Genomic DNA, 13,563 nt, shown 5'->3' on the forward strand with positions numbered 1-13,563 from the left:
CCACATGCCGCGGAGCGGCTGGGCCCCTGAGCCATGGCCGCTGGGCCTGCGCGTCCAGAGCCTGTGCCCCGCAACGGGAGAGGCCACAACAGTGAGAGGCCCGCGTACCGCAAAAAAAAATACAAAAGCAAAAACAAAAAGCGAAGATGGAGGATGATGTCTAGGAGAGCAAGGGCAGCGGGTGGGGTAGGGGCCACAACAGTGAGAGGCCCGCGTACCGCAAAAAAAAAACAAAAGCAAAAACAAAAAGCGAAGATGGAGGACGATGTCTAGGAGAGCAAGGGCAGCGGGTGGGGTGGGGCAGAGGGCTGGCGAGGCTGGAAGCAGAACTGACCGGGCCCCGGTGAACAGAACCTGAAGGTCACGGAAAGGCGGGGGCAGGGTCTCTGTCGGGTTTGGGGCTCAGCACCTGCAAAGAGGGGGGCTGGACATTCAGTGAGATGGGCGACTCTGGGCGGGTGGGGCGCCTACTGGACATCCACACACATCCTTGCAGGACGCCGGGAAGACAGGTGCAGATACTGGCCTGGAACTCCGGGCTGCGACGTCATTTGCTGGTTTTAAAATCCTGGAGTGCAATTATCTGGACTTGGCTGGGGACCTGGAAAGAACAGGTTCTGTGCAGCGGCTGGGCCTGGAGTGGACCAGAGCGTGGATGCGGACTGAGGACAAGGAGGCAGCGTGTGCACGTGTGGCTTCTCCAGAAGTGTGGCTGCGAAGGGGACAGGGACGGGGAGTGGCCACGGGAGCGGGTGGGGCGTCAGAGGGGGGCTTTTCTTAATCGCTGGGGAGACCTGCCGATTTCCCACCGCACGCTGGTGGGAAGGACGCAGCAAAGAGGGAGAAAGCAGATGAGAAAGGCCTCCCCATCCTGTCCTCTTGCCTGGAGGGAGGGGATCAGGTCCAGAGCACAAGGAAGGGACAAACCTCTGACAGGAAGGACAGGAGAAGACGGACACCCCTGTGGACTTGGTGAAGGGAGAATGTGAAACACTCTGTTCTCCTCCACCCCTGGTCTCCTTAACTTTCCTTTCTCCTTCAGATCTCGGTTCCAAACACCACCTCCCAAGGGGACGTTTTGCTCAATTATATTACCTTCTAACATCTTTTACCCTACGAAAGGGTGTGTCCCAGTTTGTAATCTGTATCTGTCTTGTCCTTTGTCTCGCCCAGTCTCCCTCCACGGAGGGCGGGGCCTGGGTCTCTGCTCACGACTGTGACCCAGAGCCCCGTCCGGGGCCTGGCGGGTTAGGGGTATCTAACAAGTATTCGTTAGCTGCAGGCACGGATGAGTGAGACGGAATCCCACCTGCCAGGTCACAGCCACGAAGCAGGAGGCAAATGACAGAACTGCTTATGTGTTAACACTGCCCCTTGGAGGTGCAGGCCTTTTTCCTACGCCGTCGGAAGATCACCTCAATTTCTCCAAGACGTGGACGTGGGGAACCGTGAAAGGGTCTTGACACCAATGAACGTGGATCCTTAGAAGAACCAACAGCCTCTGAGGATGAAGTCCAAATGACTCCCTTACACGTAAGGCCTCCCACAGTGGGGCCCCAACTCACCTTTTCACCCCCACCTTTCCTTACCCCCGGACATTCATGCCACGCTGCAGCCAGGCTCCTCCCAGGAGGAACACAAGTTCCCCGAGGGCAGGGTCTGTTCATCTGTGCATCTCCCCTAGAGCCTGGCCCAGAGCAAGGTCCCACTGGATTCTGGGTTCCCTCCCCCTTAGCACACATGACACTCTCCTCTTACACCCCAGCCTCAGCTCCACCCTGTCCACGGTACCTTCTCAGACGACTTCCTGCCCAGGGAGCCTCTGAACTGCTTGGTCATCACTTTCTCCCTGACTCACAGGACGCGGCTGACTCATCACCCCGTCACAGGAGAGGGTCTCTGCCGATATTACTAGCTTGGTTTCGAACTCTCAAGGCATCCACCACCCACAGGTGCTAAGCGCTCAACACATACAGGGAGGAAAAGGGATAAGAAATGACTCAGCAAAGCCCCCCCCGCTGGCCGGGGTCCTCCCAAAGCCCTCCCGTCGCTGGTACATCCTCCTTGACGGCACTCAAAGGGTCCGTGGTTGGACACCCAGGTAACAGGAGCTCACCACCTCGCCAAGACAGACCACTCCCCTTGCAGAACTGACTTCCCACGTGTTTGAACCCAAACCCTTCTCTTCCAGGGACTCGAGGAGACTAGGACTTTGTGTATTTGCCTCCCACCCCCCATTTTTAATTTAATTTTATTTTTAAACGCATTAAAACTTGTGCTAGTCTCCTTTGCTGCATGGACTTCAAACTGCATGAAACGCAGTACATCTCCCTTTAGATAAAAGCAAACAAACAGACAAAAACCCAGTGGTGTTCAGGCTTACTGGGCACAAGCAGGGGCGCCGTTGACTTCAATGAGCCAGACCTTCAGCTCCTCATCCACCATGAAGTCGAAGCCGAAGAGCTGGAAGCTCTGGTAAGGGAGGTGTCGGGTGCTGATGGCGGGCTCCACGCTCATGAGGCAGCTCCTGCAGGGCAGAGGGGGCGCTCACTGAGGATGGGGTGGTCCAGGGAGAAGGACCGCTGGGAGAGGTGCTTGGATGATTTTACGTCGAATGTGCTGATGAAAATTAGGCTTTGGCTTAATTCTCTTTTTTAAATCTATTACCGACAGATTATTCAAGATGATGTGACTTATTCGTTAGAGAACTCTGCCATCACTCTTGTTCTTACAAGTAGCGGCTCCTTTCCCAGCAAGTGCTGAGTCACCACGCCCCCTACAAATGTGGACTCCTCCAACAGGTGGGCTGCTGCCACATTTGTTTATGATAAGCAAAACATTTCTACCTATTTTTGCTATATTAAAAGAACGGACCACCATTTAGTGATGAGCAGAATTTGCAAAAAGAATGCTGACTTCATTTCTTTCACCAGCTCCAGTTCAAGTGCCAAACAGTTGCTTTTGAAGCTTTATATAATGAAACAAGATATTGAAATACAGAATAGGATTATTATTAGGATCAACTACTGTTTGCGAAAATTGGAGGATTTTAGTGACACAGAAAAGTTGAAAGTGAATCTCAGAGACATAATGAAAAAGTACATGATGCCTGAGGTCAGGCTGCTGAAGCCAGAAGCTCGGACAAATTTTTTAACCTCTTTAAGCCAAGTGTTGACTTCGTTGTCTGTAAAGTTGGGGTAAAAATAATACTTACTCCCAGTGCTGAGATGGTTCAATGACATAATTACATAAGGAACTTGGCATGACTTCTGGTAGCTAGGAAGCATCTAATAAATGTAAGCGTATTTTATGAATTTATCATTAATTATGGTAATCATGAATCTATTGTTTATGAATAATAAAGAACTGTTACCTAGCACAACCCTCCCAGGAAAAACCTAGGCCACTTCTGTTTTATGAAGCTCTCTTCACTGATTTTTCCCTCAACTAGACGTTGGGGCAAAATATTTATCTTAGTAAATGCAATATATGTTATGATGACTCTAAGATTACCAGAGATAGCTGTCCTTCTACACAGCTGTATATTTAGAAGGAAAAAGATGTGTCCTTAAAAAAAAGAAGAAGAAGAGGAAGAAGAAATAGAAGGGGACTTCGCTGGCGGTCCAGTGGTTAAGACTCCGCACTTCCAATGCAGAGGGCGCGTGTTTGATCCCTGGTCGGGGAACTAAGATCCCACGTGCCGTATGCCCAAAAAGGAAAAAAAAAAAAAAGACGTGTCCTTATAAATAGCTTTTGGCTTACGACTTTAAAATAAGAACTGAGGCTTCTGTGAACTTGGCACCAGGCTCTTGCTCCCCTCAACCTCCCTCCACCCCAAGCATCAGTTTCCTTCTTTTTTTCTCAAAGAGGAAAAATTTTCTACAGAGGTGTTTAAACCTTTAAAAATCACTTTGGACAGTTAGTCACTTAATAACCAATTGGAATAAAAATTTCTTCTCCCATTCATCTCTAACCTGCAAGCCACATATCACATTTTTTTCTATATTTCATCTCTATTCTATGAGAGAATACCCTTAACTTTTGTTTTTATTAAAATGCCCTTTAAAATATAATTAAGAAAAAAATGTTAACTTAATAGGTGCGCATGATCAAAAAAAAAAAAACAAAAAACCAACAAGACTGAAGGATAAAAATTGAAAGAAACATTACACGCCAACACTTATAGGAAAAACCGAAAGCCAGAACCAAGTCAAAACAAAATATTTTTTTATCTGCTGGGAGTTCAAGTTAATAATTCACTTTAAAGAATTTTTTTTCATCATCAGAGACTTTATACAGTACAGCTTTTTTTTCAGCTGGAGTGGGAAGTTTGGGGGAAGCTAGCTGGGGAAAAAAAGAACATGAGAACGATGAGGAGCGTTAATAGCCCCAGAGTAGCAACTCTCTGAAGTGCACAGAACAATGAGGAGGAGGGGGTATGGCAAATATCAAATAAATCTTTTGCCTAAAATACGAATTCTTTCTTCAGTACACTTGACTTATCTGGTGTCAGAATTCTAACCACATATAATCCCTGAAGAAATGGAACTCTGAGCCCCGTAATTATTCTGTTAGACTCTGTGTAAGAATACATTAAGGAAAAAGGCTCAGTCATCATGACAGGGTGGTAACGACAGAGCAGATAAACAGACCACGGAACAGAATAGAGATCCCAGGAACAGACTCACATCAACGGCCACGTGATTTATAACAAAGGCACACCAAAACGCAGTGGGGAAAGGACAGTCATATGTACTAGTGACCTGGGGTCAATAGGATATACTTGTGGAAAAACACGACACTTGACATATAACAATTCAGATAGATTACAGGTCTAAAATATAAGAGAGGAAACCCAGAGGTCCATCAACTCCAGAAGGGATAAACTGTGGAACATTCACACAATGGAATACGACATAGAAACGATACTGAAAAAGCTGAACACAAAACAAGAAATATAGTATAATTCCATTTACATAAAGTTTAAGAACAAGCAAAAAGAATCTATGGCATTAAAGGTCAGAAGAGTGGCTATCTTCGTCAGGGAGTATATACTTGAGGGAGATCAAGGGTGTCTTTTGGGATGCTGTAAATGTTTTACATACTGATTTACATTATGATTAGGTGAATGGATGCATAATTAAAAATTCATTATGCTATGCATTTAAGATTTGTGAACTTTACTGTTTGCATGTGATACCTCAGAAAAGAAATCTTTACTATTGCTATATACCCGAAACTAACACAACATTGTAAATCAACTATACTTCAATTAAAAAATAAAATAAAATTTAATTTAATTAAAAAATATTTACTAGATTTAATATGCTGTAATATATGAATAATAACATTATAAAATTATTTCCAGGCATATTAAGAAACAGGACCAAGAGGGAAAAACAAACAACAGAAACAGACTTGTAAGTCAGGGGTTGGCAAAATTTTTCTACAAATGGCCAGATAGAATTATTTTAGGTTTTGCAGGCTATATACAGTCTCTGTTGCAAATTCTTCTATTTTTTCACAACTGTTAAAAAATGTAAAAACCATTTTTAGTTCACGAGCTAAACAAAAACAGGCTGTGGGCCACATTTGGCCTGCAGGGTATAGTTTGCTGACCTCTGCTATAGGTAATCCAGGATTTGGAGTTATCAGACAAGGACATTAAAGAATTGCCATTAACATGTTCAAGAAAATATAAACCATAAGTAGGAGAATTTCACAGAGAATTGTAATCTAAAAAAAAAGAGTCAAATGGAAATTCTAGAATGAATGTGCACAATAACTAAAATCAAGAACTCAGATGTGTTTAACAGCTTTTAACTTTTTGAAAGCTATTAAAAACAGGTTTAATAGCTGAAAAAAGAGATTAAAATGACATACAAAATCCACAGGAGAAATGTGAGACAGTGAAAAGGATTAATATCCATGTAATCAGAGACTTGTAAGGAAAGAAGGACCAGGACAAAAGCCATAATTGAAAAGATAATGGCATGAATATTCCAAAACTGATCAAAGATATCAAGCCACAGATTCAAGAAGCACCATGAAAACTGTGCAGGAATAAGTACCCAAAAAAATATACACATCTTATAGTAGAATTTATAAAATCAACAAGAAAGAATCTTAAAAACAAAGAAAAGATATATTAAGAGCAATACTAAGATTTCAGCTGACCTAACAGAAACGATGGAAGCCACAAGATAACGGTATGACACCTTCAAAGTGCTAAGTAAGTTAATTGCTGATCTTTGTTTTCAGAGCAAATGTCCTTAAAAAATGATAAATATATTATCAGATAAATAAAAACTGAGATAATTCATCACCAGCAGACCTGACTTTAAAAGCACTAAAAATTAGTTTTGTAAGAATAAGGAAAATGATTCTAGACAAAAGCAAGGAAATGCAAGAAAAAAAGAGAAGCAACATAAAGGGTTAAAATGTATGGGGAAATCTAACAGGATATTAACTATACAAATAATAAAAATAATGACTTGTGATTTTAAAATATATGTAGCACTGATGACTACCCATATACTTACAATTCAATACCTTTAAACCCCCTCCTTGGGTCCCTCCTGCTTCCCCTCCAGAGTTAACCACTATTTTGAATTTTGTGTTTATCATTACTTTGTTCCTCTCTAGATTTTTACCACATATGTACATTCCTCCAAATAATGTATTACTTAGTTTTGCTTGTTTTTCAATTTACATGAACAGGACCAATTTGTAATTTTTTGCTTGACATTATATTTGTATAACTCCAGTGAAAAAAATCCTTCAGGAATAAGGTAAAATAAAGACATTCTCAGATGATGGAAAATTAAGAGGACTTATCACCAGCAGAACTGCTCTAAAAGAAATGCTGAAGTTTGAAGGGAAATGAAACTTGGACCTTTAGGACTGAAGGAAGAGCAAAGGAAACTGCAAATATCTGGGTAAATGTAAAAGAATATTTTTCTCCCTTTATATTTAAAGTGGGTTTCTTGTAGAGAGCATACAGTTTGGTCTTTTTTTTTTTTTTTTTTTAATCCAACCTGACAATCTATCATATATTAAGTATGTATATAATAAACCCTGGAGTAACCACTAAAACAAACAAACAAAAATGCAAAGAGATATAGCCAAATACTCAGTGGAATAATTAAAATGGAACTCTAAAAAAGTTCAAATAATTCAAAAGAAGGCAGCAAACAGGGAAATGAAAAACAAACAAACAAAAAAGAAGGGACAAACAGACAATAATAAAATGGTAGACATAAATCCCATCAAGTCAGTAATTACTTTAAATTCAAATGGTATAAACACAACAATTAAAAAACAGAGATGATGATGAATTGGGCAATTGGGATTGACATGTATACACTGATGTGTATAAAATTCATGACTAATAAGAACCAGCTGTATAAAAGAATAAATAAAATAAAATTCAAAAATTCAAAAAAAAAAAACAAACCAGAGATGATATATTGGATTAAAAGCAAAAGAAAACAAAATCCAATGATACAATGTCTACCAAAAGCCCATTTTAAATATAGAATAGAATAGAGAAGAAGGGTAAAGGGATGGAAAGAGACATACCATTAGTCAAAAGAAAGCTGGAGTGGCTATATTAGTATCAGACAAAATAGACTTCAAAATAGGAAATATTACCAGAGATAAAGACAGAAACTACATAATGATAAAGAGGTCAATTCCCCTCAAAGAGATAACAATTCTAAATGCATATGCACCTGACAGCAGATCTTCAAAACGTACAAAGAAAAAATCTAATAAAACTAAAAGGAGGGACTTTCCTGGTGGCGCAGTGGTTGAAAATCCACCTGCCAATGAAGGGGACATGGGTTCAAGCCCTGGTCCAGGAAGATCCCACATGCTGCGGAGCAACTAAGCCCGTGCGCCACAACTACTGAGCCTGAGTGCCACAACTACTGAAGCCCGTGCACCTAGAGCCTGTGCTCCACAACAAGAGAAGCCACTGCAACGAGAAGCCCGCACACTACAATGAAGAGCAGCCCCCGCTCATCACAACTAGAGAAAGCCTACGTGCAGCAAAGCAGACCCAACGCAGACAAAAAATAAATAAATAAATTTATTTAATAAAGAAAAAACAACTAAAAGGAGACATAGATAAATCCATAATTATACTTGGAGACTTCAATATTTTACCTTTCAATAATGTACAGAACAAGTAGAACAGAAAATGATCGAGGATGTGAAAGACTTGAACAACACTACCAACCACCTTTGCCTAAAGCACATTTATAGAACACTCTGCCCAATTATAGCAGAATAAACATTATTTTTAGTGCATGTGGAACATTCACTAAGATGGACCATATTCTGGGCCGTGAAACAAACTTTAACAAATTTTAAAGATGTAAAACCATACAAAGTATTTTCTTTGACCATAATGAAATTAAAATTCCTGGAAAATCCCCAAATATTTGGTGATGAAGCAAAAATTTCTAAATAACACCAGTCAAAGATGAAGTCACAAGGGAAACTAGAAAATATTTTAATAAAATGAAAACAGTCTTCCCTGGTGGCGCGGTGGTTAGGAATCCACCTGCCAATGCAGGGGACACGGGTTCGAGGCCTGGTCTGGGAAGATCCCACATGCCGCGGAGCAACTAAGCCCGCGCACCCCAACTACTGAGCCTGCGCTCTAGAGCCCGAGAGCCACAACTACTGAGCCCACGCGCCTAGAGCCCGTGCTCCGCAAGAGAAGCCACCACAATGAGAAGCCCGCGCACCGCAACAAAGAGTAGCCCCTGCTCGCCGCAACTAGAGAAAGCCTGTGTGCAGCAATGAAGACCCAAAGTAGCCAAAAATAAACAAAAATTTTTAAAAATAAAAATAAAATGAAAACAAAAACATGACATAGCAAAATCTGTGGGATGCAGCTAATGAGTACTTATAAGAAAATTGATGGCCTTAAATGCTTATATTTTTTTAAAAACTAAATCTCTCCAATCAATGAGGTAACCTTGCACTTAAAGGAAACTAGAAAAAGAAAAGCAAATCAAACTTCCCAAAAGCAGAAGGATGAAAATAATTAAGAACATAAATCAAAGAAACTGAAAACAGAAACAACAAAGAAAATCTATAAAGCCAAAAGCTGACTTTTAGAAGAGATGAATAAAATTGATAAGCCTCTAACCAATCTGTCCAAGTGAAAGAAGATATAAATTACCAACATGAGGTAATTACCAACATAAGGATTAAAAAGTGACAGCATTACAGATCCTATAGATATTAAAAGGATAATAAACAAATAATTTCTACTAGGATAAAGGATATAACAAATAATTTTTGTTCTTAGACAATGTAAATGGAATAATTCCTTGAAAGGCACAAACTCCCAAAGCTCCTTTAAGACACATTTCACCAAAAGAGATATGAATAAGTTACCTTATTATATGTTTGATTTGTAGTAAGATACTACTTTCCAGGGTGATGTTCAAAGCACTTGTTAGGTACCGATTGAACTCCTCAAAGAACATTTCGTTCCCTTCTTCATACTTCCCATAGTTCTTTGAGTACTCCTTTTGAATGCAGTGATTAGTCAAATGGCAAGTTTTATCTTGGAAATTATCCACATGATACGGTTCTGAAGCAGTCCGAAGTACACCCTCTCTATAGAGGTAGATATTATACTGATGATCCACCAAGACCCAGCTTCTGCAAGTCAATAAAATATTCAAGTCACCCAAAGTTTCTGCATATCATATATATCATCCCCGCACCTTGATTTTTCTGGGAGGAAAGAGAGGAAGGAGGTATGTTCTAAAATTATACGAGGCGAGCCATAACAACACTGTAAAGCGACTGTACTCCAAAAAAAATTAATTACAAAAAAATACACAAGGCAAGCCATGACAGTTAGCCAAGATAGTGGATGATCACCGTAATGAGGCAAAGAAAACATTTCACCATAACTGACAAGGAGACTGTGATCCGTTCAAAAGATACAGCATTTCGAAGAGATCTGAGTGGCTTGGTTTTTACGGTTCATCTCTGAACCCTCCAGTTGCCATGTTTGCTCTTTTAGTAATCTTAAGAAGACTTTCTGCTGAAGCTGATCTGACAGCACTGGTGTTCGAGAAGCAGCAAGTCAATGTGAAGGCACCTAAGTGACAAGAGTCCTGGATGGGGAGATGACATTAAGGCTCAGGGCAAGCTGGGGCAGGGGCTTTCGGCTTTTGAAAGCACCAAGCAACCTCCTTCTCCTTGCAGGTGCTTTGCTCGGAAAGGTAAAGTCCAGACCCCTGAGGTGTGTTCATGAAAGCCTTAAAAAGTGGGACACTGATAATAAAGTGAGGACACGCTCTTTGGCAGGATGGCATGATCTGCTGTGACTGTATTAGGTGTTCTTTGTATATCTCTCTGCTTCTTTCGTAAGGCAAAGCCCCACACACTGATATCCTTTCTTCGGATCCACAAGTCATCTTCATTAAAGAGAATATTAAAAAAAAAAAAAAAAAAAAAGAAAATTCATCATCTTAGTAACATTTTCTAGAAAGACAAGAGAAAGAGTGAAAGAAAAACAGAAGCTTGGTTCTGTTCAGCCGCACTCAACTTGGAGAACATTAAACGAAGTCCAATACTTCCCTATAGTCCATGTCACCCTCCTCATCACACACCACTGCATTTCTTCCAGATTTGTAAAACAAAAACTTCAGACACGGAAGCATTACCGGATGTCAAACTTGCGATGACCCGGCTCCAGAAGCAGCGGGCGCTCAAGGTATTTCTGGATCACGTGCACCTGGCCCTGGTTGTCTATGAAATCCAGCAGCTCCGCAGCATCTGAGGAGATGAGGATGCCTTCACCTATCAGGGCAAAAGCAAACCATAGTCAGTCCAGTTCACCCCAAGAGGAAAAGCTCTCTGCAAAGCCAGAAAGGAAATTCTGACAGCAGGTAAAAACCGACAGGAGGCTGTTACTGGCCGACTCGCTTTTCGTTCTCCATCCTTTCCCTCCTTCCATCCCTCTCACTCTCCCCTCTCCCTACAAAAGCACCAGGGTTATCCAACCCTCTCGCCATGTAGGATTGTAAACACTGTCATGGCAGGCTCCATGAAAGTTCATTTTTAATGGATATTCGAAGGGTCTAAGCACCATAAATAAAGGCCGCTCTACTTTTGGTCACTGGCTACCCCAGTAAAGGCTGTATGCTGCTTATGACCAATAAACAGACTGGAAACACTATATCTAGTAGAAACATCAGGAGGTTAGGGCATAAAGACAAATGTACAAGAACATTCCTGCAGTGCTGTATTAGAAAAAACCGGATACATTCAAAGTGTCCATCAACCCAGAGATTGTCATACTGAGTGAAGTAAGCCAGACTTACTTCAGAGAAAGAGAAATATCATATGATATCGCTTGTATGTGGAATCTAAAAAAATGGTACAAATGAACTTATTTACAAAACAGAAATAGAGTCACAGATGTATAAAACAATCTTACGGTTACCAGGGGTGAAAGGGCGGGGAGAGGGATAAATTCGGAGATTGGGATGGACATATACACACTGCTATATATAAAATAGATAACTAATAAGGACCTACTGTATGGTGCAGGGAACTCTACTCAATAGTCTGTAATGCCCTATATGGGAAAGAATCTAAAAAAAGAGTGGATATATGTATAGGTATGACTGATTCACTTTGCTGTACACCTGAAACTAACACAACATTGTAAATCAACTCTACTCTAATATAAAGTGTCCATCAAAATTAGATAAATGATGCAATATCTTTTTAAACAGCTTTGAGATATTTTTTATATCCTACAAAATTCACCCTTTTTTTTTTTTTTTTTTTTTTTTTTTTGTGGTATGCGGGCCTCCCTCTGTTGTGGCCTCTCCCGTCGCGGAGCACAGGCTTCGGACGCGCAGGCTCAGCGGCCATGGCTCACGGGCCCAGCCGCTCCGCGGCACGTGGGATCCTCCCGGACCGGGGCGCGAACCCGGTTCCCCTGCATCGGCAGGCGGACGCGCAACCACTGCGCCACCAGGGAAGCCCTGAATTCACCCTTTTAAAGTGTAAAATTCAATGGTGTTTAGTGTATTCAAGAGGTTTGCAACCATCACTACAATCTAATTTTAGGACATTTTCTTCACCTCCCCCCAGACCCCATACCCACCAAGCAGTTACTCCCCATTCCTTCCTCACACTAGCTCCTGAGGACTACTAACCTACTTTCTGTCTCTATGGGTTTGCCTCTTCTAGATGCTTCATATAAATGGAAACACACAATACGGGGCCCTTTCTGGTCTGGCTTCTTTCATTAACATGGCGTTTTTAAGCTTCACCCATGTTATAGCATGTGTCAATATGCCATTCCACCTTCCTATGACTAAATATTCCATTGTATGGATATACCACATTTTGTGCAATCAACTGATAGACATTTGGGTTGTTTCCACTGTTGTCTGGCTCTTTTTAAAAAAAAGTTTTATATTAGAGCACAGTTGATCTACAATGTTGTGTTAGTTTCAGGTGTACAGCAAAGTGATTCGGTTATACACATACGTGTATCTTTGGCTCATGAATAATGCTGCTATGAAGATGTGCATGGCAGCTTTCGTGTGGACGTGTGTTTTCAACTCTTTTGGAAACATACCTATAGGAGTGGAATTGTTGGTCATATGGTAATTGTTTAACTTTTTAAGGAACTACCAAACTGTTTCCCAGAATAGTTTGGTAATGGCGGTACCGTTTTACATTCCCATAAGCAAAGGGCGAGAGCTCCATTTCTTCACATCCTTGCCAACACATGTTGTATTCTGTCTTAACTATAGCCATCCTAGTGGCTGTGAGGGAGGTGGTATGTTATTATGGTTTTGATTTGCATTTCTCTAATGACTTGTAATGTTGAGCATGTTTTCGCATGCTTATTGGCTATGTATGTCACTTGTTTGTTTTGAGAAAGGTCTATTTAGAGTCTTTGCTCATTTCTTAATGGGTTATTTGTCTTTATTACTGAGTTATAAGAGGTCTTTATACATTCCGGATACAGGTACCTTATAATATATGATTTGCAAATATCTTCTCCAATCCCGAACAGTTCCATTGTTGCACAGAACCCTTATATTGCCCTTTCAAAGGCGCAAGTACCTCCCCCCACCCCACTCCCCGACCCCTGGTAGCCGCTAATCCGTTTTCCATTTCTATAATTTTGTCATTCCAAAAATGTTACGTAAATAGAATTCTAAAACATGTGATCCTTGGAAGTTGTCTTCTTCACTGATACTCCCCTGGAAATTCATCCAAGGTGTTGTATTTATTAACGGTTCATTCTCTTTTATTACTGGGTAGGAGTCTATGGGATCAATTCATCCCAGTTTGTTTAATCATTCACCTGTTAAAGGACAGTAGTTGTTCCCAGTTTGGGCTATTACAAATAAAACTGCTATGAACAATCATGTACAAGTTTTTTGTGAATGTAAGTTTTCATTTCTCTGGACAAATGCCCACACGTGTGGAGTTGCTGGGTCATATAATTTCAGGTTTAGTTTTAAAAGAACTTGCCAAACTGTTTTCCAGAGTGTC

The 13,563-nt window shown here is 41.1% G+C and overlaps 1 protein-coding gene across 8 annotated transcripts in view; it reads right to left on the bottom strand.

The window, feature by feature from the left end:
• TTL (tubulin tyrosine ligase) overlaps positions 1-13,563 on the bottom strand; it is a 38,918-nt gene that overhangs the window by 7,991 nt on the left and 17,364 nt on the right. For 3 of the 8 annotated variants that reach the window (XM_007109586.4, XM_055088883.1, XM_007109590.4), the window contains 3 exons: positions 10,701-10,836; positions 9,415-9,684; positions 2,384-2,527 (listed from right to left, as the gene is read on the bottom strand). In XM_007109586.4, coding sequence (XP_007109648.1) covers positions 2,384-2,527; positions 9,415-9,684; positions 10,701-10,836 — 550 coding nt within the window. Of the gene's footprint in view, positions 1-237; positions 602-1,415; positions 1,502-1,791; positions 1,963-2,383; positions 2,528-9,414; positions 9,685-10,700; positions 10,837-13,563 lie in introns of those variants that run through there. The other 5 variants (XR_008618793.1, XR_003682256.2, XR_003682253.2 and 2 more) reach the window with 5 other exon arrangements.

The sequence above is a fragment of the Physeter macrocephalus genome, chromosome 12, assembly GCF_002837175.3.
Source record: "Physeter macrocephalus isolate SW-GA chromosome 12, ASM283717v5, whole genome shotgun sequence".
Lineage (NCBI taxonomy): Eukaryota > Metazoa > Chordata > Mammalia > Artiodactyla > Physeteridae > Physeter > Physeter macrocephalus.